The 23,723-nt window shown below is 39.2% G+C and overlaps 2 protein-coding genes across 4 annotated transcripts in view; one reads left to right on the forward strand and one right to left on the reverse strand.

Annotated features, from left to right (window-relative positions):
• HHIP (hedgehog interacting protein) overlaps positions 1–23,723 on the forward strand; it is an 86,642-nt gene that overhangs the window by 50,947 nt on the left and 11,972 nt on the right. For both annotated transcript variants that reach the window (XM_084625656.1, XM_084625655.1), the window contains exons 5-11: positions 7,505–7,656; positions 8,501–8,674; positions 11,022–11,165; positions 14,516–14,637; positions 17,273–17,396; positions 18,178–18,308; positions 19,626–19,707. In XM_084625656.1, the coding sequence (XP_084481782.1) occupies positions 7,505–7,656; positions 8,501–8,674; positions 11,022–11,165; positions 14,516–14,637; positions 17,273–17,396; positions 18,178–18,308; positions 19,626–19,707 (929 nt within the window). The remainder of the gene's footprint in view (positions 1–7,504; positions 7,657–8,500; positions 8,675–11,021; positions 11,166–14,515; positions 14,638–17,272; positions 17,397–18,177; positions 18,309–19,625; positions 19,708–23,723) is intronic.
• Positions 1,814–23,723, reverse strand: part of ANAPC10 (anaphase promoting complex subunit 10) — a 211,338-nt gene continuing 189,428 nt past the window's right edge. The window contains exon 5 of one of the 2 annotated variants that reach the window (XM_084625668.1): positions 1,814–2,033. In XM_084625668.1, the coding sequence (XP_084481794.1) occupies positions 1,926–2,033 (108 nt within the window). In that variant the 3' untranslated portion in view covers positions 1,814–1,925. Of the gene's footprint in view, positions 2,034–4,870; positions 5,819–23,723 lie in introns of those variants that run through there. The other variant, XM_084625667.1, reaches the window with a different exon arrangement.

Genomic DNA, 23,723 nt, shown 5'->3' on the forward strand with positions numbered 1-23,723 from the left:
GGAGAGTTATGCATGTGGTCAGAGAACAGAAAATAACGTATTACAAGACTAAAGGCAGAGAAATATCATAGAGGATCCACGGTAGACGTGGTATTTCTTGACTTTAGTAAAGCTTTTGATACTGTCTCGCATGATCTTCTCATAAACAACCTAGGGAAATGCAACCTAGACAGAGCTACTGTAAGGTAGGTGCAAAACTGGTTGGAAACCCGCTCCCAGAGAGTACTTATCAGTAGTTCACAGTCATGCTGGAAGGACATAATGAGTGGGGTCCCACAGGGATCAGTTCTAGGTCCAGTTCTGTTCAATATCTTCATCAGTGATTTAGATAATGGCATGGAGAGTACACTTACAAAGTTTGTGGACAGTACCAAGCTGGGAGGGGTTGCAAGTGCTTTGGAGTATAGCATTAAAATTCAAAATGATCTGGACAAACTGGAGAAATTGTCTGAAGTAAATAGGATGAAATTCAATAAGGACAAATGCGAAGTACTCCATTGAGGAAGGAACAATCAGTTGCACACATACAAAATGGGAAGTGACTGCGTAAGAAGGAGTACTGCAGAAAGGGATATGGGGGTCATAGTGGATCACAAGCTAAATATGAGTCAACCGTGTAACACTGTTGCAATAAAAGCAAACATCATTCTTGGATGTATTAGCAGGAGTATTGTAAGCAAGACATGAGAAGTAATTCTTCCGCTCTACTCTGTGCTGATTAGGCCTCAACTGGAGTATTGTGTCCAGTTCTGGATGCCACATTTCAAGAAAGATGTTGACAAATTGGAGAAAGTCCAGAGAAGAACAACAAAAATTATTAAAGGTCTAGAAAACATGACCTATGAGGGAAGATTGAAAAAATTGGGTTTGTTTAGTCTGGAAAAGAGAAGACAGAGAGGACATAATAGTTTTCAAGTACATAAAAGGTTGTTACAAGGAGGAGGGAGACGAATTGTTCTTTTTAGCCTCTGAGGCTAGGACAAGAGGCAATGGGCTTAAATTGCAGCAAGGGAGGTTTTGAGACTGGACATTAGGAAAACTTCCTAACTGTCAGGGTGGTTAAGCACTGGAATAAATTGCCTAGGCAGGTTGTGGAATCTGCATCATTGGAGATTTTTAAGAGCAGGTTAGACAAATGGGAATGGTCTAGATAATACTTAGTCCTGCCATGAGTGCAGGGCACTGGACTAGACCTCTCGATGTCCCTTCCAGTCCTATGATTTTATGCTTTCTACAAATTATAGAATTACAGATAGAAATCACATCAACCACCACATGTGCTGTGGACCCCAGTAGCTGCTTAATAACACATAGCAATACACCCAGTTTATAGCAGGAAGTAAAAGCTACAGCATTCCAATGGATGTTAGCCAACACCAGAGCTAATAATTCCACTTTCTGGCGGGTTCATTTTGGTCATTAATGTCTCTGGGCAAAATGCTGCCCTTATATAGACGCACAAATAACTCGCACTGGCTTCAGTGGGATTTTTGCATGTGTATCTGAGGTCAAAAAATAACCCTACACATATTTTTAATTAAACTGAAGTTGGAAGATGCTGCTAAATGAAACTGAAGAGATACCAGTGTGCCCTAAAGATGGAAATATTCTTAACTAAAGCGTAAAAGGGTTTATTTGGAAAAACAGTAAACTATAAAGCAAAACATAACAAACCAAATCTTCAGACACCTACAAAATATATTGTATTATAAACAAGGAAAAAGTATACTGACGTCTTGGTGACAGCTAAATGTTGAAGGCTCCCAGCTACGCCTCTTTCTAGCTGACCCATGCAGCCTGAGTGGTGCTGGAAAGAGCATTGAGAGAGGTGACCCTTGCTGCTAATCAGGTGTAGCTAGCAGCTGTCCCTATGCAGAAGGGCAACAACATTTGCTACTTCCAGATACCAGCCATCTGAGGCTGCTCTACCAACATGGACACTCTTTCCTGGTTTGCAGCTGTACAGGTCTTCTGAGAAGAGTGGAGGGCTCCCCTGCATCCTCTCCCCCCACCATATTTGGACTGGTCATAATCTGGATCAGAGAGAAGGTGAGAAGAAACAGGCAGCTGGTTAAGAAACACTCCTTGCCATATGAATAATTTAAGACCTGAGCATCTTTCTCTGAAGTGTCTGACACTTTTGTAAGTGAATGAAAACAACTCAGTGTTGCAGCCATACAGCTCTCATCTGGTGACACCAAGCAAAGTCTCATTCAGAGACTAAAAATTCAAAATCCAAGAGTTGGCTGATTTGGATTTACACTGCTCTAAAAATGAACACAGGTATTGGCGGGGACACAGTTTTTTAATAAAACCCCCAAATACAACAGTGGCTTGGCAAATGGAATTTACAGGGATGACAGAGGCAGAAACAGACCCAAGTATATGGAGGTGTTTGCAGTGCAATAGGAGAATAGAAATAGCAGTTTGGTAGGTCTAACATACATACTACACACAACCATGCCATGGGCGTAATTGTTTTTCCTTTTGGTAAATATCTTAACTTACAAGTCCTCTCCCTGCCAGAGGCCACTTGAATGCAGATGATTAGAGAAAAGGGTGGTTAAATAGAGTTTTTTTATTTTGGATTGTTGATCCTCTATGTAGTATCTTCCAATCCCCTTTCCATACCAATTCCTGGCTTTTTCTGTCCCTTCTTTTGCCCTCTCTTTCCTGACCTCTGACAGGAAGGCTCCTCATTATGGTGAAGGAAGAAAGTCGTGGAAGGCAGTGTGCACCCATGCAACAATCTTGTTACTGGGTCCCACTGCTGCAATATTCAAATTCCCTTCACGTGCTGGGGCCACATGTCTACAAAATTTGCATGAAATGTTGATTTAGTTGTGACCAGGCAGAGAGTCTAATGCTGATGTTGAAGTCTATAGTATGATCCAATAAGGTAAGGAGATTCAAGCAGGAAGAGGCTCTGTTGGTATTTCCAAGGGAAACTGGGGTTCCTAGGTAAATTTTCCCAAGCTGCAGAAGGTATGAGTGAAGCTCTGCGTTTTTCTTGTATTAACTGTAACCCCTCACTCATCCTTACTTAGTGGTACAACTCTGACAGATAATGGGAATTGGTTTGCAGAAATCAAAGGCCATTTCCTAATAAGAGCTTTCAGATGATCAAAAACATACTTAAGTTACTTTACAAAAAACCCACAAAATCAAAAATATGGTCATGCAGATTTGCAATGGATCTTATTACATGGGAAATAGATTAAATGAAAGGCTACTAACTGAAGAGATTATACAGAATAGTCCATACAGTAATATATTCAAACAAACATTCTAAAAAATTACTGAAGAAGTGATTTAATACTATGAGTCTAAATATTTAAAAAATATTTTTGACACATACACATGCCATTTTCTTTAAGTGAACAGATGCTGTTAATTGCTGTTAAATGCTGTTAATTGTTAAATTGGGATAGTCCCGGCCACAAGTTTGTTAAACACGAACACAGAATACTATTTCACCCCCATAAAATTAACTGGATTATGGCATATTTTTTCAAAGGAAGCATTTGTAACTTTATTACTGGAATTGTTTACAATTACACTAGACAAATCACTTGAAAATATATAATAGAGTCCAATTTTGCACACTTCAGGAAGTTGCTTAGGTAACATGTTGGGTTAACAGTTACAGTGGTCGCCCTTAAAACCTCACTGATTTTACCTAAATTAAATAGATACACATTCTTTCTCAAAAACTCTGCTCCTTGTGTGTTCTCAAGGTTGTAGCCACTGACTTGAGACAAAAATACTTTCTTACTGCTCTTTAAATCCTCTCATTACTGAAGCAACACAGCTGAAGTCAGTGGAGTTACTCCAGTTTAACGTGGGCGCAACTGAATTAAGAATCCTTAATCCCAGTGATTCAAAATATTGGAGAACAACTGTCAATTTCCAGACAAATTTACATTAAGGTGGAGTTAGTTGAGAATACTGATCAGTAATTTAGGGATAAAACACATTAAAGGGATGTTGTAATTTATCTAAAATCGAGCATTGCAAACCCATGAAATTTTGAGTTAAGGTTACACTTAAAAGAAATCCACACATATTAAGATAAGGAACCCAGATACCTTGCCATGTAGTGACATCATGCAATAACCATGCCTTTGTCATGAAGGTATTTTAATGTCTCGTCCAAGTTTAAACAGAACTGATTTTTAACAACGTGATTTTTTTCATTTTTCCTCTTTATAGCATCACTACCTCCAACCTACTCCCCACAAGGGTCACCAAGCACTCCTTGGCTGAAGCTAAGGAGCTGGTCCAACATTTCAAATTGATAGAAAAAACTATTTTTAAAACAAATATATTGCTGGTGAAAAGTGGTGAATTACCAGCAAAAGGAGTTCTCAATCAGTCTCCAGAACTGCACAGAAAGTGCAGTGCCAGCTTTTTTGTTATGTTCTGCCAATACATTTCACCTTGTTTTGGATACGCCTTCAAAGGGATCAGAGAGTAGTTTCATATTTCATGGACTCCCTGCTGAGACTGCCAACAAAAGGTGTCAATGGCTAATGCCTGAAAATACTGCTGAGCTTCAGATAAACTTGCATGTGTCATCCCGACTTTGTTGGAGATCAGTTGCAGCCTAGGGGTGATTCAGAAATCTAGACTGTTTCATGAAAAGGAAGGTGGCAGGTTAGTTCAACGAAAACTAAAAGAAAGTAAAATGTGGAAATAAACTATCCATCACATTTCTTATTGTGTCAGTTGGCTTGACAAATGCGCATCATGCTCTCAAATTGCCAGTTGCCAAGAGTATGAAGCCTGAGGGGTTGCTGTAGAGTTTGGAAACCAAAAATCCATTACTGAAAAAGAAAACAGATTTTTTTTTTTGAGAGAGAGAGAAAACTTGAAGCCTTGAAAAAAAAATCAGCAAGACTTGATCTGGTATCTCTACCGACCTGTTCAACAACATAAAGTGCATACCATTGCAGAAAACTGTATCCTTATATGCACAGTAGGTATGGTTTCAAAAGATATAGGACCTAGAGCAGCTACCAAATTTGAAACAGTAGTTCTGTCAAATAATGCTATTTCATACTGTATTAGCGGCATAACTGAACATCTGAGAGCAATTGCTTTCCAAAGCCAGGAAAAGCAAATACTTAACAATTCAACCTGATAAGTCAACTGATGTCTCTGGTGCTGCAGAGGTTCTGGCATTTGAAAGAGATGTTTCTTGAGGTTCTGTTGAAGGCAACTTACCAATTTGTAAAGTTGGGACAGGATAAACAAGAGACTGCTTATCTGAGACAATAAAAGTTTTCCACATTCACTGAAAGCCATGTATTGCCATCTGTGAGAACAGTGCCAAAGCAATGACAAGAAAGAATAGCAGTCTGGTCACATGGATGCAAAACACCACACATAGTGCCTCATAGCTTCAGTGTTTCATACACCACCAATTTCTTGCTGCTAAGAAAATGTCTGGAAATCTGTGCTAGATCCTTCATGAAGCTGTTGAAGCAGTGAACTTCATTAAAACCTCTCCACTCAATTTTCTGTTTGTCCTATTCTGTGATGATCTTTCACCAGCAACTCCTATTTCACACTGAGGGGAGATAGCATTTTATTTTATGAGAGCTAAGTAGAATCTTCAAATTAGGAGAAAAATGATCATCAATCACCCCTTGCTGATGTCTTCAATAATTCACCTTGGGTGGTAGGCTTCAATTTGAGTTGCCATCTTTGAGCATCTAAATGAGCTGATTCTTCTCTCCAAAGGAAGAACGGGAGTGTCTACGCACAACAGGGTAGAATCATGTATCAGAAAATTTGGAAATCTATGCCCTCTAGTCTGTAAAAAAAGAAACTCAGATTAGCCTTCTGTTTCAGACTTTATCAAGGTAACCTGGTCAAAACTCTCAGGAACTCAAATCAGAATCTAAAATAAATTCAGATCCAGCTTCAGGACTATGTTTTTGATGAACCACGAAAGAGAAAAGGGTGGATTACCAACCCCTTTGTCTATGATGCAGATAACTCAGTAGCACTGACTAGGCCACTGCAAGACAAAGGGGCAGACTTCTCTTCTGACAACATCACTTAGCTGACTTTCTCTAGCCAAAAACTCAGCTGATTTTGGCTGCCTCTGAAATAGAAGGATCCAGCTTTAGTTGTACAAACTATTAAAGCTCTCATCCTACTTTCATCCTTGTTTCTTTAAGTCAGGTTTCTCTTCAGTGGTTGTGATAAAAACAAAGTATAGGAATCTCTCAAGTGAAAACAAATGTAAACTGTGCATTTTCCGAATGAGGCCTCCTGTTGAACATATCGCAACAGCCAAGAGAGACTCATCCATAACACTGAATTGCAAGTGTATTTAAAAGATTTCACACTCCTTTTAATTTAGAACTTCATATTCAGTTATCACAGGTGTGGGTATGGTTACAAAAAAATTTGCCTGCATCTGAATGGGGTTTAAAGTCTTGGGGGGAAGATCACAAAACATTTCTTATTACCAGCTCTGAAAGTCTGAGGAATCCTGACCTAAGCTACCAAATAGCCATGATGTAAACAGTCACATATGAATTGAATTTGAACCACTGATTAAAATTATTCTGTTTATTTATGTGCTCTTCTGCAGATGACCGTATATTACCTAAAAGGGTAAAACAAATCTATATGCTCTTTTTATTTAAATACAGCGAAATGAAATTTAAGCCATGGTAAATTACATATATTTTTAGAAGCCAGAAGATTAAATTGCCTTCTATTTAAGTACACTGGTATTTGCATTGTCACAGTATATTATATAGATTTGATGCATAACATATAACTGTACTAATCTTGGAGGTAATCATAACAACAAGAAATGTTGTTTGGAGATTTTCTATTTTTATTTTTAAGAATAACAAAAACCTTTCCATTGAAAGGCCACATATAAAACTATGGTTTCTATGCAGAGAGACCGAGGCTGCTTATTACCTACAGTACGCTAGCTATGATGAACAGACCACCATAGTTGTGACAACTAATGTAGCTGCCTCCAGGGTAAAACAAAGGTTTACATATTACACAAGCAATTTAACTGTTTTCTAAACATATTGCCAAGACAGTGGGAGTTGGCAGCCAACACTGTGTTTTAGGTTTTGGATACTTGGATTAGAAGTGACTTCTGATTACAGACCTTTTTATTTGTCTTCTACGAACTACAAGCAACCTAGTAACCCAGCAAAGAATTCTTCACAGCACTTAAACTGGTCTTCATGGCTTCCCAGAGATTACATACACAAATCACTCCACAAAAGTGGTATAAGAGTCTTGTGCATAGATAATGACACAAGACAATTGTCTTGTTCTAACTCTTAAAGAGTAGCTGAAAGTGAAATGTTTTATAATCCTTTTTGTGCAGTAGTCAAGGAAGAAAGAAAAGAGTTTGGGCAAAGATTATCCATAGAAAGACTTTTTTGGGGTTACAGCTGAAACACAATAAAGAACATAATTAACTTCACAATTCTTTTTGTTTTTCATTTGACTGCAGGGAGGAGATGAAAGAGGACTGTTAAGCCTTGCATTCCATCCCAATTATAAGAAAAACGGAAAGCTGTATGTGTCTTATACCACCAACCAAGAACGGTGGGCCATTGGACCTCATGACCACATCCTTAGGGTCGTAGAATACACAGTATCCAGGTACCATTAAAAGTCAAAAAATCAAAAACATTATGCTGTTCAGCACTCTTCTCTCTTTGGTATTCCTTATTTTTGAAATGAACCATAATATTTACAATGGGTTTATTTTGGTACCTTCAGGAAGTACCACTGGGTTAATTTCAAGCAATAGTTTTGAAACAGCAGTGAGTATATTGCCTCATTCTGTTTTTTAATACACTTTCAATTATCATTTTTATTACAGTTGTTCCCAAATTATCCTGTGTAATATCTTTTGTGACAGCAATTTCTGTGAAATTGTTTGATGTTTTACTGTAGAGTTACAATAGCTGTTCTGTCATTTGACTGAATTTAAGTTTATTAGTAAAAACAGGAAATCAAGAACGGCATGTAGCCGATCAGTGGCTGCTAGCAGCAAGTATCTCCAATTGGCTCGTGATGGGACACGAGATGGGGAGGGATCTGGGTTACCACAGAGATTTCTTTCCCAGGTGTCTGGCTGTGGGTCTTGCCCATGTGCTCGGGATCTAACTGATCTCCATATTGTCAGAAAGGGTCAGAAAGGAATATTTCCCTGGGTCAGATAGACAGAGACTCTGGGAGGTGGGGACAGGGAGGTTCGCAGTATGGGGCATTTGTCACTTGCAGGTTTAAACTAATGTAAATGGTGAATTCTCTGTAACTTGAAGTCTTTAAACCATGATTTGAGGACTTCAGTAACTCAGCCAGAGGTTAGGGGTCTATTACAGGAGTGAGTGGGTGAGGTTCTGTCACCTGCAATGTACAGGAGCTCAGACTAGATGATCATGATGGTCCCTTCTGACCTTTGAGTCTATGAGTCTATTTTTATATCTTCATACCACAGGAAAAATCCACACCAGGTTGATATGAGAACAGCAACAGTGTTTCTAGAAGTAGCAGAGCTACACCGAAAACATCTAGGAGGACAGCTTCTGTTTGGCCCAGATGGCTTCTTATACATTTTCCTTGGTGATGGAATGATCACTCTAGATGATATGGAGGAGATGGATGGTTTAAGGTACAAAACCTGCCAATGGATAGATTCCTTTTTCTTAATTATTTGTCTTCTGCCTTTCAACAATAATTAGGGTCAGACATTTGAGTTCCCCCAGTGTTGTGACCAGTCACCACAAACACAAAGGGACAAACCCTGCTCACCTTACTCATGATACTAAGCATCATTTACTTCGGAGCATGAGTTAAGCAAATAGTCTCAGTACATTCTTGCAGCTGAAATAAATCTTTTCATACATGTGTGTTATCAAAGCATTTAATTATCTGTCACCAGCAGTTGTGATTAGATTTAAACTAGGGCTGTCAAATGATTAAAAAAATTAATCACAATTAATCACAAGATTAAAAAAATAGTCCCAATTAATTGCAGTTTTAACCACATTGTTAAACACTAATAGAATACCATTTATTTAAATATTTTGGATGTTTTCTACATTTTCAAGTATGTTGATTTCAATTACAGCACAGAATACAAAGTGTACAGTGCTCACTTTATATTATTTTTATTACAAACATTTGCACTGTAAAAAGGTAAACAAAACAGACTCTGTGTGTGTGTTGGGGGGAAGTGTGGGTGTATGTGTGTGGGGGGAGTGTGTGTATATGTGTTGGGGGAGTGCTCTCTCTTTAAGCAGAGCATTCAAGAGCCTGAACACTTTTTCAGCCAGCAGCAGCTGCTGTCAGCAGCTCTCACTCCTGAGCTAGCAGCAGCACAAGGCAGGCTCCCCCTGTTCCCTGACCCCAGCTCAGCAGCAACTTGGTACATGGGTGGAGGAAGGGGGACACCCCGACATCAGCCCCCTGCCTCCCCCACCAGCACCCCTGACTGCGCAGCTGACAGGAGGCAGGCTCCTGGTCCAGAGCAGCTTGGCCAGGGGCGGCTCCATGGAGTGGTGGGGGCAGGAGGAGCAGTGGAGCAGGACAGCTCTCCCAGAACACAGAATGGCCCCCCTCACCCACCCCTAAGGCCAGCCCTCATTCCGAAGTCTCTTGTCCCTGGTCGACTCCTGCTCGCTGCCACAGACTGTGCCTCACTCCCCGCCTGGCTGCCGCCAAGTCCCATCTCCAGAGGTGTGCTATTAACACTCATTAAAAAAAAAAAAACCAACCATTAATCTGTTTTGAGTTAATCGCATGTGTTAACTGCAATTAATTGACAGCCCTAATTTAAACATAACAAAGGCTCCCTCTCCTAAATAATTTTTTTCCAAACAGGCCAATTTAAAGAAGCAAATGTGCTGTAAAAAAGGTTACAGACACATACCGAGGTAAATCATGGCCCTGCAACAACCAGAAAAACATCCAGATAGCAAATGAAACAATCCTATTTCGGGTGCTGCCCCTACAGCTTTGTCCATCTACTTGTCCCTGGTTCATTGTGCTAAATTCCAGTTGGAATAACACTTGCTTTGTCATTTAGAATAATTAATGTATGAGTCCAGATGGAGAGATCTTCCCTCATTAACTGACAGGAGATGCTACACTCAGAGGCCTCATCACCACTGATAGACAAGCAGATGTTCTGTAGCTTTTGCAATAAGCACATTATCAGTGGCAAAACTGAAGAATAATTCCAACATTTTATTTTAAATGTACATACAATAATGGGAGACTGAAACAGATTGAGGTTTGGATATGGGGAAGGACAGAAAGCAATTAATTTAAATATTTAGTTGATGCATGTTTTTGAAAAGACATTTTGATAGTATAATATAAAGTTGAGTTATCCTTTTCCCATCCCATCATGAACATTATGAGAAAATGTTTTTGCCTTGTTCTATTCCTTGTGACAAAAGAATTCTGTTCATTACTAGCTTCAACATTTCCTATCAAAGCTCCATTCAAAGTATGAAAGAACTTTTATTTTTACATAAGCCACAGTTAATCTTTGGAGCTCACTCCCACTAGATATCATTCTTGAATCCAAGAACACGATTTAAAACCATATTAAATACACAAACACACACATTATATTGCTATATAATGAGTACATCCATAGTTACCTTAGAGAGGATTAAACATAAGAGGGATGTAAACCCTCATGTTCCAGGGAATAAACCAATTGTCAGGGTTTGAAGAAAGTTCCCCTATTGGCAAGTTGTTTCATAAAGGAGCACCAAGTACCTCCTTATAAACATAATCCTGCCAGAGACAGGATAATGAACTAGATGACCCAATGATCAGTTCAGGGATGGCACTCCCTATGATTCCTATGTTCCTTAAAAGTAATCTACATATGGCTCAGTGAAATAAGTGGTTCCCTTTTTTGCTTCATTGTAGTACTGTATAGATTAAATATATCAGCTGAAGTACTTTTTAAAGTCAATTATGTTATCCTCCAACTTTCTCAGCGACTTTACAGGTTCTGTATTACGTCTGGATGTAGATACTGATTTGTGCAATGTTCCTTATTCCATACCACGGAGCAACCCACACTTTAACAGCACCAATCAACCTCCTGAAATTTTTGCACATGGACTCCACAATCCAGGCAGGTAAGTAAGTTATATTTGTCATTGTTGAGGAGCAAACACTGTTGTGATCCAGGTGCTTCTTAGGCTTGCTAATTCTAGGACATATTCTGCTCTCAGATGTTTTATACATGTTTCTATTGAAATCAACAAGAGCAACAGACATCAGAGGACAGAAATCCGCTCATAAAGTTAGGGTTTTAGCACCCAAAAAAAAAAAAAGAATTGGAAGGAATATGTCACAGAATCTTGAATAGCACTTTGAGATTGGGCCTTTGCACCACATCCATCAGGCCAGGCTGGGACCATAGTTTTGTAACTAGATTTCCTACTCAGGGCTGGATTAACACAGGGTCTTTAGGGGCTGCAGCCCAGGGCCTCGGGCTAAGGAGGGGGCCCCACAAAAATAAATCCAAAATTCTATACAATTCAGTGGTCACCAACCCGTCAATCACGATCGACAGGTCGATCCTGGAGCCTCTGCCAGTCAATTGCAATCTCCGTGCCACTAAAAGTCCAGTGGTGCAGCAGGGCTCAGGCAGGCTGCCTGCGTGCCATGTTCCCATGCCGCTCCCAGAAGCGGCCGGCTGCTGGCACGTCTCTGCAGCCCCGGGGGGAGGGGGGGAGCGTGTCTCCGTGCACTGCAATGGGAGCTGCGGAGGCAGTGCTGAGGGCAGGGACAGCGCACGGAGACACGCTCTTCCCCCCCCCCCCCCACCAGGGGCCACAGAGACGGGCCAGCAGCCGGCCACTTCTGGGAGCAGCATGGGAACATGGCAGGCAGGCAGTCTGCCTGAGCCCTGCTGCGCCGCCGGCTGGGAGCTGCCTGTGGTAAGCACCTCCCGGCCAGAGCCTGCACCTCGCACCCCAACCGCCTGCACTCCAACCCTCTGCCCCAGGTCAGAATCCCCTCCTGCACCCAAACTCCCTCCCAGAGCCGGCACCCTTCACCCTTTCCTGCACCCCAACACAGCCTGGAGCCCCCTCCTGCACCCAAACGCCCTCTCAGAAAGACACTAATATAACAGCTGTTCTAAGGGAAGAAGTAGGCTATTTTGAATTAACTTAACTATATTCTACATGTTTTAAGGCTGAAATGTAACCACAGAATGGTTTTATGTTAATTAAAAGCCACGTTTAGTATAGCGTTAATAGCCACGATGCCATAATTGTGATCATTTTGTTTTAAATTAAGAAAAAGACTTGTATACAGGGGCCCCACAAAATCTAATAGCCACAGGCCTTAGGAGAGTTAATCCAGCCCTGTTCCTACTGAGCAGTAAAATGCACAGGTTCTTTGTAAGCAGGCCAAACATTTCTCTAGTATGAAATTGGAAATATGGTAATGGGATACAGGAGATCTTCAACTTTAGAGAACTATTGCAAATCAAGGCTGTTTTGACTACAAGTTGCTGCCAGCTAGTGTATCTTTAATAGCACATCTTAAATGGTGGTGTCTCTCCAATGCCTAGTAGATGCATGGCTAAAGAAGAAAAAATACCAGCAACATTTGAGATTATTTCACACCCTCAGAGACCCCAAGGTCTATAGAAGGGCTATAGAAGCTAAACTACAATATCTTCTTGCCCTTACAGGTAGTTGCTTCCTGACTGAGATGGAGGCACATGCATAAGGCAGTTTAAAGAAGTTTGCACTGCTGCTGCCCAGGCTGTATCCGTCCTGAGCAAAGAAAGTGTATTGTTGTCAATGAAGCCCTTCCCAGAGCACTAAATTCATTTTCAGAAAGGAAAAAGGAGGAATGCATTCTTGTCCATATGCCTGTTTTCAGGATACTGAAAATTTGCTGTATTTTATCTTGATCTGAACATTTGTTTAATGTTCAGATCAATCAGAGGCAGCAAAGTCTAGTTGGCTAAATATGCAGATGAAATGCAGGAACTTTTATATTATATTCCCAGCTCTGCCAGGTACTTATTCTGTGGCCTTGGGCAAACCAATTAGCTATTCCTCAGATTCCCTATCTGAAAAGGGAGATAGTAATTTTGGAGGGGAACAGGGAGTGTAAACATTATCATTTGTACAATGGTCTGAAGATGTAAAGTACTAGATACATGCTTAGTAGTATATTAAGAATCTTTTGATACACCTTTGTACAAAGGAGTGAGTTAAGCTGTGGTATATTAGGAAATACTTTACATGGTTTGATAGCAATAATTCTAGAGTCAGCAGAAGTCAGCTAATAAAGCCAGCAGCAAGCTGCTTAAAACCCTCAGAGGTTTGTACAGATTTCTCATAGTTCAAAAAATATATTTGGTAGAAAAAAGGCACAAAATTTTCAAGTAATAAATCATCTTTTGAAGTGGCAGAAACAGAAGTATTTTTAAAGTAATGGGAGAGACATCTGTTAGCTTTAAGAAAGAAAAGAGAACTCAATTAGCCACTACAACTTAAAATGAAGTGTAGAGTAATACAATTCCGAATGGCTGAGGGGGAAAAAAGTGAAACCTTTTCTTAACTGAGAAAAAAAGGCAAGTAGAAAACAAACAAACATCTGGTGCAATCTGAACGATAACAAAGAGCAGAGGGATTCACATAATTTGTAGTTCAGCAATTAGGGGCAGTAATGTTAAAGGTCAGGTCTACACTACAGTTGATATAACTTACGGTGCTTAGCGGTGTGAAAACGCCCTATCCCTGCACAGTGCAAGTTTTGCGCTGTCCATACCAGCACTATGTTGGCAGGAGATGCTCTCCCGCCGACATAACTTCCGCTTCTCACCAAGGTGGAGTAATTATGCCAACAGGAGAGCGCTGTCCTGTTGGCATAGTACGTCTTCACCAGATGCTCTGCAGTGGTGCAGTTACATCAGGGCAGCTGTGCCAACGTAATGATGGAGTATAAACTTGCCCAGTAACATTTAAGGCCATGCTTTGAGAAACAGAAGAAATCCAATTTGGTTAAAAAAGGAATTGTTCTTTGCTTCCTTTCTATGGTCCAACACCGCTATGCAATAAGAATCAAGTTGCATAGATTTGATGAGCCTTACAGAATTAAAGCTAGTTAAAGTACCAATAATTTCAAACATTATTCAGCAGAGCCCAATTCTTGGTGACAAATAGGAAAAAAGTCTATCCATTCTACAGAATGTGTCATGAGGCACAAGGGGTTTTTGTAGCTGTAGCTGTAGTTTTGTTTTTGTTTTTGTCACAAAAGTATGAACTCTTTCTTATGCACACTTGTTTTCTCTGTGATCTGGGCACAGTGAATAATATAGTCCACTAAAATATACGGAACACAAAGAGAATAGTCTTCCAAAATTTGACCCGATATTCTATTAGTAGAGAAATAAGAGTCCATAAGAAGCTTTCCCCTAGTCTTTTATGACTTTTCTAACATGCTTTTTGATGCACAGGTGTGCCGTGGATCGCCACCCAACAGATGTAAATATTAATTTAACAATACTTTGCTCAGACTCAAATGGAAAGAATAGATCTTCAGCAAGAATCTTGCAAATAGTAAAGGGGAAAGACTATGGTAAGTTTTATCCAAAACTATTATGAAAAACAGCCTTCAAAAAGTCTATGGAATAATAAATATGGTAGTATTGCCATATTATGGTGTATTGCCATAGGAAACTAGGAAAAACCAGATAAAAAGGAATATTGTAAACTTAATAGGAAACCAATGAAAGACAAAGTACAAGAAAATAAAGGAAAGAAAAGAAAATGTAAATGATGAGGTCTGTTGTTATACATGTTTGTGACCATATGTGACTGCTCATAAAGAAAATTTTCTGAAAGATCAGGAAGTGATGAAAATGTATGCTTACTCATTCACATGTAACCTCTTAAGATACAGAATTTAAGTCTTAGGCAATGTGCCTCTTGTAATGGAGACTAAATGAGAGGCAAAACAACAGAGCACAAATATGATGGGGGTATTTGCCCCCATACTAACCTAGGAGACGATAATGGGACTGAGAAGGGGCCAATTAATCAGATAGGCCACAGGTCAGGGGAATTAGGTGGCCTCAGAAATCCCCGGAATGAAGATGGAGCCCAGCTGAGAAGGAACAGGTGGGGCTAGTATAAAACAAGGAAGCTGGCATCAAAAAGGGGCTGCAATGAGGGAGCCTGTAGCCACTCTTTGAACATTAGAGAGGGAAGGAAAGAAAACTAGATTGAGAGGGTGTAGGAAAAGATTCAGGGAAAGGGCAGCAAGGTTTAAGATGGTACAGCCCTTGGCTGAGTAGAGGATCCCTGAGCTGGAACCCAGAGGAGAGGGCAAGCCTGAGTTCCCTGAAGCCACTGGGAACTGGCATAATCTGGTCAGTGGATGAGAAGACTGCTGGAGATAGTGTGTATGGAGGGACTTTGATACCTGGGAAGGCGAGACTCTAGTGACCCGGCAGGAAGCCATGAAGATAGAGCACCCTGAGCCACAGAGAGAGAGAGCGAGAGAGAGAGAGAGAGAGAGAGAGAGGTGGCAGAGCAAGCAAGCGAGTGGCAGAAGGTGGCATAAAACCTGGAAAGAGCTAATCCCCAAAGCATCCAGGAGGAGGTGCCCTAGCAGTGAGAGGGACTCTGTTCCAACAACCAAATAGGGAAACTACTGAACACTGTTTAAATTTCAGTTAAAATGTTCAGTTTGGAAATGTACAATATAATATTACTTCACAAGTCATAACATGGCGCACAGTACATCAGGAAACTTGGATTTTAAAGAATTGATATAATCTATTGACTTGGGGCTATTATTGCTAAATAATTATCTGAGTTATATTTAATGTTAAAGTCTGATGCTTGCTGAGAACACTTGCAAATTCAGACAAAAGCCAGATGACCACAGCTCAGAGCTATCTTCTGTCTATGTTGAACATTTAACAACTTCTAAATTCATTCCGGTAAAGTGTGGTAAAGTTCAAAGCAGTGTCACTTGTATGGTATCAAGGACTGACCTAATTTCATGGGACATAAGCTATCTAGGTCTTTAGACTGACCTATGTATACCCATTTCTCCCCCAATCTGTACCGTACTTTGAAAGTAGAATAACTGAGCTGGCTCATGCAGTAGTCCACATATGTAATACAGTCACTTCAATTTTAGTTATTTCACATATTTGGTGTTGTCATTTTATGAATGCCAAGCCAAAGAAAAGTGTGGTTTGAAACGGATTTGGTAAACCACTGTTCCAACAGAATTTTGACTGCATCTCTACCGTAGATCAAACTAAGCAGTATTGTGGCATGGAATTGTGTCCGTCCAGAAGAACTTGCCAGAGCTTGTGCAGTGGTCAGTTGCTTAAACAAAAAAAATAAAATCATAATTTCCCTTTCTCCCTTGTATAATTTCATCCCTTAAAATCATAATCTAATCTGGGAAATTCAGTCAAAGATTTACAAGTGGCAGTCCAACTGCAACAATATTTATGTAAAATAAAAATATCTATTGGCTGTGATTTAAAATTACATAATTGTAACAAAATTTGAGCCTGGTTTTAACCTATGTAGTCTTTAAATATAGTTTAATTGCATATATAGGATCATTTACACATTAACATTGTTGAGGAGATTATCTGATATGATTTAACAGTGCAGTTCTGCAAGAAAAAAATGCATGTTAACTGTTGTCAATCCTAGCAGCAGTATAATGGCCTCAGCCTAAATAAGAAACTACAGTCAGCAAACTGATGCATGATACTGAACAGTACAGGCTTATTGCATTAAGGAACTGACCTTAAAAGAAAGAAGCTTTGGACAAGATTTTCAAAAGCACAAGTCCTGCTGAAAGTCAATGGGACTTGAACTCCTAAATCCCTAAATCACCCCTTTATTATTTATAATGCTGAAGCATAACAGATCCATTCTGTGGGTGAAACTCAAGTCATATAAAAGTCAATAGCAAGACTCCCATCAACTTCAATAGGATAGTTAGGATATGACCCCTTTGGCTCTATTCTTCTCTCAGTCTTAGGTTAGGCTATGTCCCTCTATGTTTATGATGGTGTTTTCTGGTTTCCCTTATGCTCAATTTCCTGTCTTATACATCCTGTACATCCCAACATTGGTGCAATTTAAATGGCAATAACTTTTCTTCATACTGTATTTGCATAATTGTTTTTAATATATGAAATTGCATTTGATCTAATGCTATGGTAGTTACTTTTTAGAAAGCGAGCCTTCACTTCTAGAATTCAAACCATTCAGTAGTGGACCATTGGTCGGTGGATTTGTATACCGAGGTTGCCAATCTCAGAGACTTTATGGAAGTTATGTGTTTGGAGACCGCAACGGGTAGGTGTCTTAAAATATATTCAGTTATGATACATATAAAGCAACAATAATATTTTGCATGTTTGCATATTAAAGTAGTTCTGCCAGCCTTGCAGTGTGGCAATGCCATAGGGAAATCTCCAGGTTTGGAAACAAGATAGGGACCACTACTTTCTGAGTCATGGCATTCTAATGAATAGCAGCAGAGGTGACATACTTGATCTCTGGAGGAGGTTAAAATGGAGATATTGATCCCAAAGGTTCCTCAGAGACCCCCTAATCCACTCTGATCCTCCAAACATTTATGCCCACGCTTAACATTAAGTACACGAGTAGTCTCATTGACTTCAATGGATCAAGTATTTAAGCATGTGTGTAAGTATTTACAAGATCGGGGTCTAACTGATTAACAGAGCAGCTTTGAATCTTGGTCTCATGGAAACATCAATGATGGAGAAAAAGTAATGCTTTCTGGATGAATGGGTGCAGTCCTGTCACACCAAGCAAGAGAAATGCTTAGTACCTACGTGCAAGAGAAATATTTTACAAAGTATTTTCAGGATATATATATTTACAATACTTTGGGCTCAATTCTGCCACACATAGATACTAAGCAACGTGAGTAAGGATGGCAGAAGGATTAATTGTGTTTGTACAATGCCCGCTGGGAAACTATATTGTGATTAATTTTATAGAAGTGTCCATGGAACTACTTACTGCAACTCCCTTTTATTATCTGGACATTTTAAGTTCTCTTTTCAAATGCTATATAACAGTTTGCATTGTATGTGTTTGATTACAGAAATTTTTTAACGCTGCAACAGAGTCCTGTAACCAAACAGTGGCAAGAGAAACCTCTATGTCTTGGCAACAGTGGTTCATGTAGAGGCTTCTTTTCAGGTCACATTTTGGGATTTGGTGAAGATGAATTAGGTATAGTAGAAAAACTCTTATTAAGTTACAAAATAAATCTTACCAAAATTACATGCTGCACCATACAGTATTATAGTAGATCTTTAATTGTATCAGACTCTACAGCATAGCTTTTCTTTTCTTTTTAACTCTTTGACCAAGATTGCCATAGTATCGTCCCTCCTACTCTTTAGCATCTATGTAAGAAGCAACAGGGAGAGGTAGCAGAACGGGTGAAGGTCCCTATTTTCAATCTGTGCACAAACGCAGGGGGTATGAACTTAAGTGAAAGGCACAAATGTAGTTTAAGTTCCATGAGCATAAGACACACATCAAAGTGAGGCCAAGAATTGATTGAAAATATCTAAATGCCATTTACTCCTCCTGTTTCAGAACTTAAAATTCTCATTCATGCTAACTGGATTTTGCGTAAAGACCAATGAGAGATTTTCTTAAATTAATAACTGACTTATATTTGCCTCTCAACACTCATTTAAACAATTAACTATGGAAGTTCAGTGCCATAGTAGGATAGGACACTTTCACCTTAGAAACTTGAGTTCAAATCCTGAATTTGGTGTAAAGGAAAAATGAGTTTGATGATTTCACACTCTTGACATCAAAAGATCATTAACCGCATTGACACAACTGGCAGGAATGTCTTAATAGATGCCAAGGATTTGGGTGGCAATGGGACTGCAATTCAGTACTGAGGTGCTTACTACAATTTCACATAGGATGTTTGCACAGCATCTAGCTCTAGCTGATGCTATTCCTTCGCTTTTATGAACAAATGCACACACCACCACCTTTAGAAAGAAAAAAACTTGGTGTTTCTAGTATATATAGTTTTTAAATTGGAATGGATATTTGTCAGAACAGCCCACAGGCAATTAGTCATCTTTATAACGAAGGGCCTGTCATACATTGCACACATTCACATCTCAAAAAATAATTTAAATTTATATAACTCCATATTTCAATAGTAAAACTATTGAATGGGCAGATGAAATTACCCCCTTCTTCCCCCCCACCCAAATTTTGAAGTTTTGTCTAAATTTTGAAATTCAGAAATCTTCAACTAGCTCTATAAAATGTTAAAAGTGAAGAATTTGGTTTTAAATTTGCATGACAAAGTTTGTTTCATGTTTCTAGTTTTAACTGGTAAGAATTGTTTCATACATGTTTTCAAACAGGAAAATTACATTGTATTTTCCAATGATGCAAGATATTTATTTCATGAGGTTTTCACCATCTTGCAAATAGAGCTAGATGGTAAGTCAGAGGTACAGCATATTATTAAAGAACACTAATTTACTAGATCTATTTCTTTAACAGGTGAGGTGTACATTTTATCAAGCAGCAAAAGCATGACACAGTCTCACAATGGGAAACTCTACAAGATTGTTGACCCCAAAAGGTAAGCATTGCTTTATTCACATCACAGATTAGATCAATCTGTTCATAAGCAGGTTAATAAAAACTACCTAGGCAAAATATAAAATGAATACTCTGTGAAACAGAATAAATTATTTATGCTTCACTTTTCCACGTAGCTCTGGTCATGCAATGCTTGAACAAAAACTGAGGGAAATTCTCAACTCAGGAGTCTTCCTAGCAGCAGATGTAGGAGCCATCAGCTGGTACACACACTCTCACCAAAAGTAACCACTATCAAGTATAATTTAAATGCTACGACATGATTTTTTAAACTGTCAGGGGAAGCCTATATATCATCTTCCTCAATCTCTGGATCTTACCCTACTTCAGCCTAGATGCTCATATTTTGGGCGTATTTGGGTACATTTGTGGCAGCCTAGACTCCCATATTTACAGTAGAACCTTTTGAACCGATCCACACAGAAGATTCAGCTGGGATTCTGAATCACAAGTGCCTACAGCTGAGTATATATAGTACTCACCGGTGTCAGGACAACAAATTCTTCCTGTCTTAGTGACTGGTGCCCAAGGCCAGCGGGTGTGCTGTGCAAAATGATGTAGTAGTTCACATACGGAACTGGTTCAAAGGGTCTGTGCAGTGACAATGACTATATGAGGAACATACACATTTTTCCCCAAAGCATTCCTTTTTTTCTCCTGCCTGGGAGGTCCCACACACAGGAAGAACACATGAGGGCAGATTCTCATTGATTTCAATGGAGCTATGACAATTTATGCCTGAGGATCTGCCCGATGGTTTCTAGAGACGTCCCTGCCTCCAGGCAGTTATATGCATGGGTTAACTTGCTGTCATCCACCTCTTCTCCAGGTAAGTTTGTACAATGAACAGTGCACCCCAGAATTTATCTGTGACCAGAAAAGCAAAGGCCATACCAAGGATCTTCTGTTTTCCCACCACCAAATGAATACTCCAAATTGTGTATCAAGTCCTAAAAACCAGCAACTATTTCTAACAGGCCCCCAAATCCTACCCAAATGATTTATAAAACAAAATCCATAGACTCAGTAAAATTATTCTGACTTGTGATAAAAACAGTGATGAAATTAAAATCACCCAAAAAGGTTTTCCGAGGTGTAATTAGCACCAAAAGTTGTATGGAATGAGGAATTATCAGATTCAAATGGACAAAAATAGGCCCAAGTTCTTTCTATACTACCCTATACACCAGTCAACATATGAAGAAGCAAATCCCTTTACCCCAATTTCAAGTTCTTTACAATGCAACTACTTCCAAGGGAATGATAGGGGATCTGAAAACTGTGCACAAAACCCCTCCCTTCCATACACCAATGTCCAACATCTTGGCACATGAGCATCATTACATTTTAATACATTTAATACAATGGAGGTAATGGGAGAAAAGCAGTTAAAGGGAGCTCACCTTAGTTAGAGAAGTGAAACATCCCTGCTCCAAAGAGTTTATAATCTAAGAAAATCTAAAGAAATCTAAGAAAACAACTCTTAGGCTATGTCTCCACTATAGCACAGCTGTACCCCTGCAGCTGAGCTGCTATAAGGTCTCGTGTAGCCACTCTCTGCTGGCAGGAGAGAGCTTTCCCACCGGCATAATTTAACCACACCCAACGAGCAATGGTAGTTGTGTCAGTGGGAGATCATCTCCCACCAACATAGTGCTGTCCACACCGACACTTTTGTTGGTGAAACTTATATTGGTCAGGGGACTGGTTTTTTCACATCCCTGACTGACAAAAGTTTTGCCGCAAAAGTGCTAGTGTAGACAAACCCTTAAGCTCTTATGCTTCAGGATCTAAATCAAACATTGCCTCGGGTTAGAAAGAAACTCACCAGACATAGGTATAGAAATCCATTTAAGGAAATCCATTCCTTCCTCTGAATCATCTAGTATTTGCCATAGTCTGATACATGATTCAACTAGACAGACAATTGTTCTGATCCAGTATGGCAATTCCTTAGGTCCTGTTTATTTTTGAAAAAGAGGGCAGTATCTAATACCTAATCAGGTGCTCCATGGACTTTCAAGGGAGAATACTTCCCCATGCATTATGATTAGTCTTCACAGTTCTGGACTACAGCATGTCTGCAAAGCGTCTTTGGGCCAGGCTGGAGTTGTTTTGAGTTGGACTAGGCCCTAAACTTGCTTAACCCTACAAACTTCTACCATTCAGTTTAGCATTCCTTTTTGACACTCTTCTGCGGTTTATGATACCAGAAGAATATTTACAAATTAATTTATTCCAAACAAAGGATTGTGTCTGGGGCACTTGATCTCATTCAGGCGATTTGAAGCTAAGGTGAATGCTGTTCCCAAGAACTTCAGCTGTTATAGCTTTTAATACAACTGTCTCATATGTCAGGAATTTGCCATTTTCAGAAAAATATAAAAATAATGTTTAAATGTTGCATTTATGAAGATTTTGGTTAATGAGAGATGAGAATAGAAATATACAGTATTAGACCCATTCTCCAAAAAAAGTCTATGTTTGATGGTTCAGAGATATACTCTGAAAGCACTTATTAAAGCTGTCAACAAAATGAGCCATTTTATTGGTGAACCCACCCAGGTGGGCCATACAATCTCCCTCTATCCAAAAAGTTACTATCCCTCTAAGTCATTTAAGAGAATGGAAAGTCAGAATTAATGTCTAATTATATTTAGTTTAGTCTTAGAATGCAAAATTCTTATCTCATTTACCTAGCCACATGCAGTTACTATTCCCATAAGAGACACTAAAGAGAAATTAAAGCTCTTAGTAAATACCAGCCTAGAGAGTTTCACTTTACAGAAGTACACCACAAAAAGTCCTTTGTAACCACTATGGAAAAACTGAGGGTTTTTTTTTTTTTAATCACAGCACAATCCACTGACTGTAACGGTTTTGTTTTCATTTTCTTACTGTTTCTAACATTGGGTATTAAGGAGCTTTCACTTTTTATCATTTTATAAGGAAAAAACAGTTCAGTTTATCTTTTGACTATTTTCTGGAGCCTGCAGGAAGCCAATTCCTCTGCCATCCCAAAGAAAGTCATACATAATAGAGCAGCTTTAGTCCAGTAAGCCAGTCTTTGCCAATTCATCAGTCAAAGTGTTATGCAAGTGGCCCCCTAAATTGATAAATTCCCACAGTGCCTGTTGACCCAGCTGCCAAGTGCTCATGCAGCAGGTGTTGTTTTCATGACCACCCTGACAGTAATACAAACTGTTTAGCAGTTGCATTGACCTCTTAGCTATTAACATTGATACAGGCTCCACTAGGGACTAGTTTTCAAACATGACAGAATTTCTTAAGACTAGAGGTCATGAACGAGTATACCATATAAGAATAAATTTTATAGGTTGCTGAGTTTAAATCTAAGAACAGTGAGGTTTTTTTCCACATTATTCCCATGTAGTAAATCTGGAGACAAGTAACGAGCTTCTGGCATATCTCCCAGTACTTAAGGTATATTTTTATTTTAGAAACTGTACCTGAAGAGATGCAATATTTATTCTGTGACAAGTAGTAAATTATAATGAAACAAACTTATTTTCACTTGCAATTTGCCCTAGAAAAAATCAAAGTTAGGATACATTTTGCATTAATATGTGTTTGTCCATCATTTTAATAACTAAGTAATATTTTGGGTGAAATGTAATTGAAGTGAAATCTTCTCCTATCCACAAAGCAGTGAAACTATCAGAAACCCTTTTGACATCAGAGTCAGGATTTGCATGGATATGCCCTATTCCCAGAACAGAGATGCATCTTTTGTTTGTTTTACTCGCCAAGCATTTTAAAAATATTGTGCCAACTTCACCCTTGATGGCATGGCATTCGCTTCAGTGGAATTACATGAAAGCTGAATTTTGCCTCCTAAATTGTATTGCTCCACATGTGCGTGAGTGGAATAGCAACACACATTGCAATTAAATCACTGACTTTCTGCATGTGGTGGAACTATCAAGAGATTTATTAAGGATGCCATGAAATGACAGATTATTTTTATGTGAATTT

The sequence above is a fragment of the Lepidochelys olivacea genome, assembly GCF_965140295.1.
Source record: "Lepidochelys olivacea isolate rLepOli2 genome assembly, chromosome: 4".
Taxonomy (NCBI): domain Eukaryota; kingdom Metazoa; phylum Chordata; order Testudines; family Cheloniidae; genus Lepidochelys; species Lepidochelys olivacea.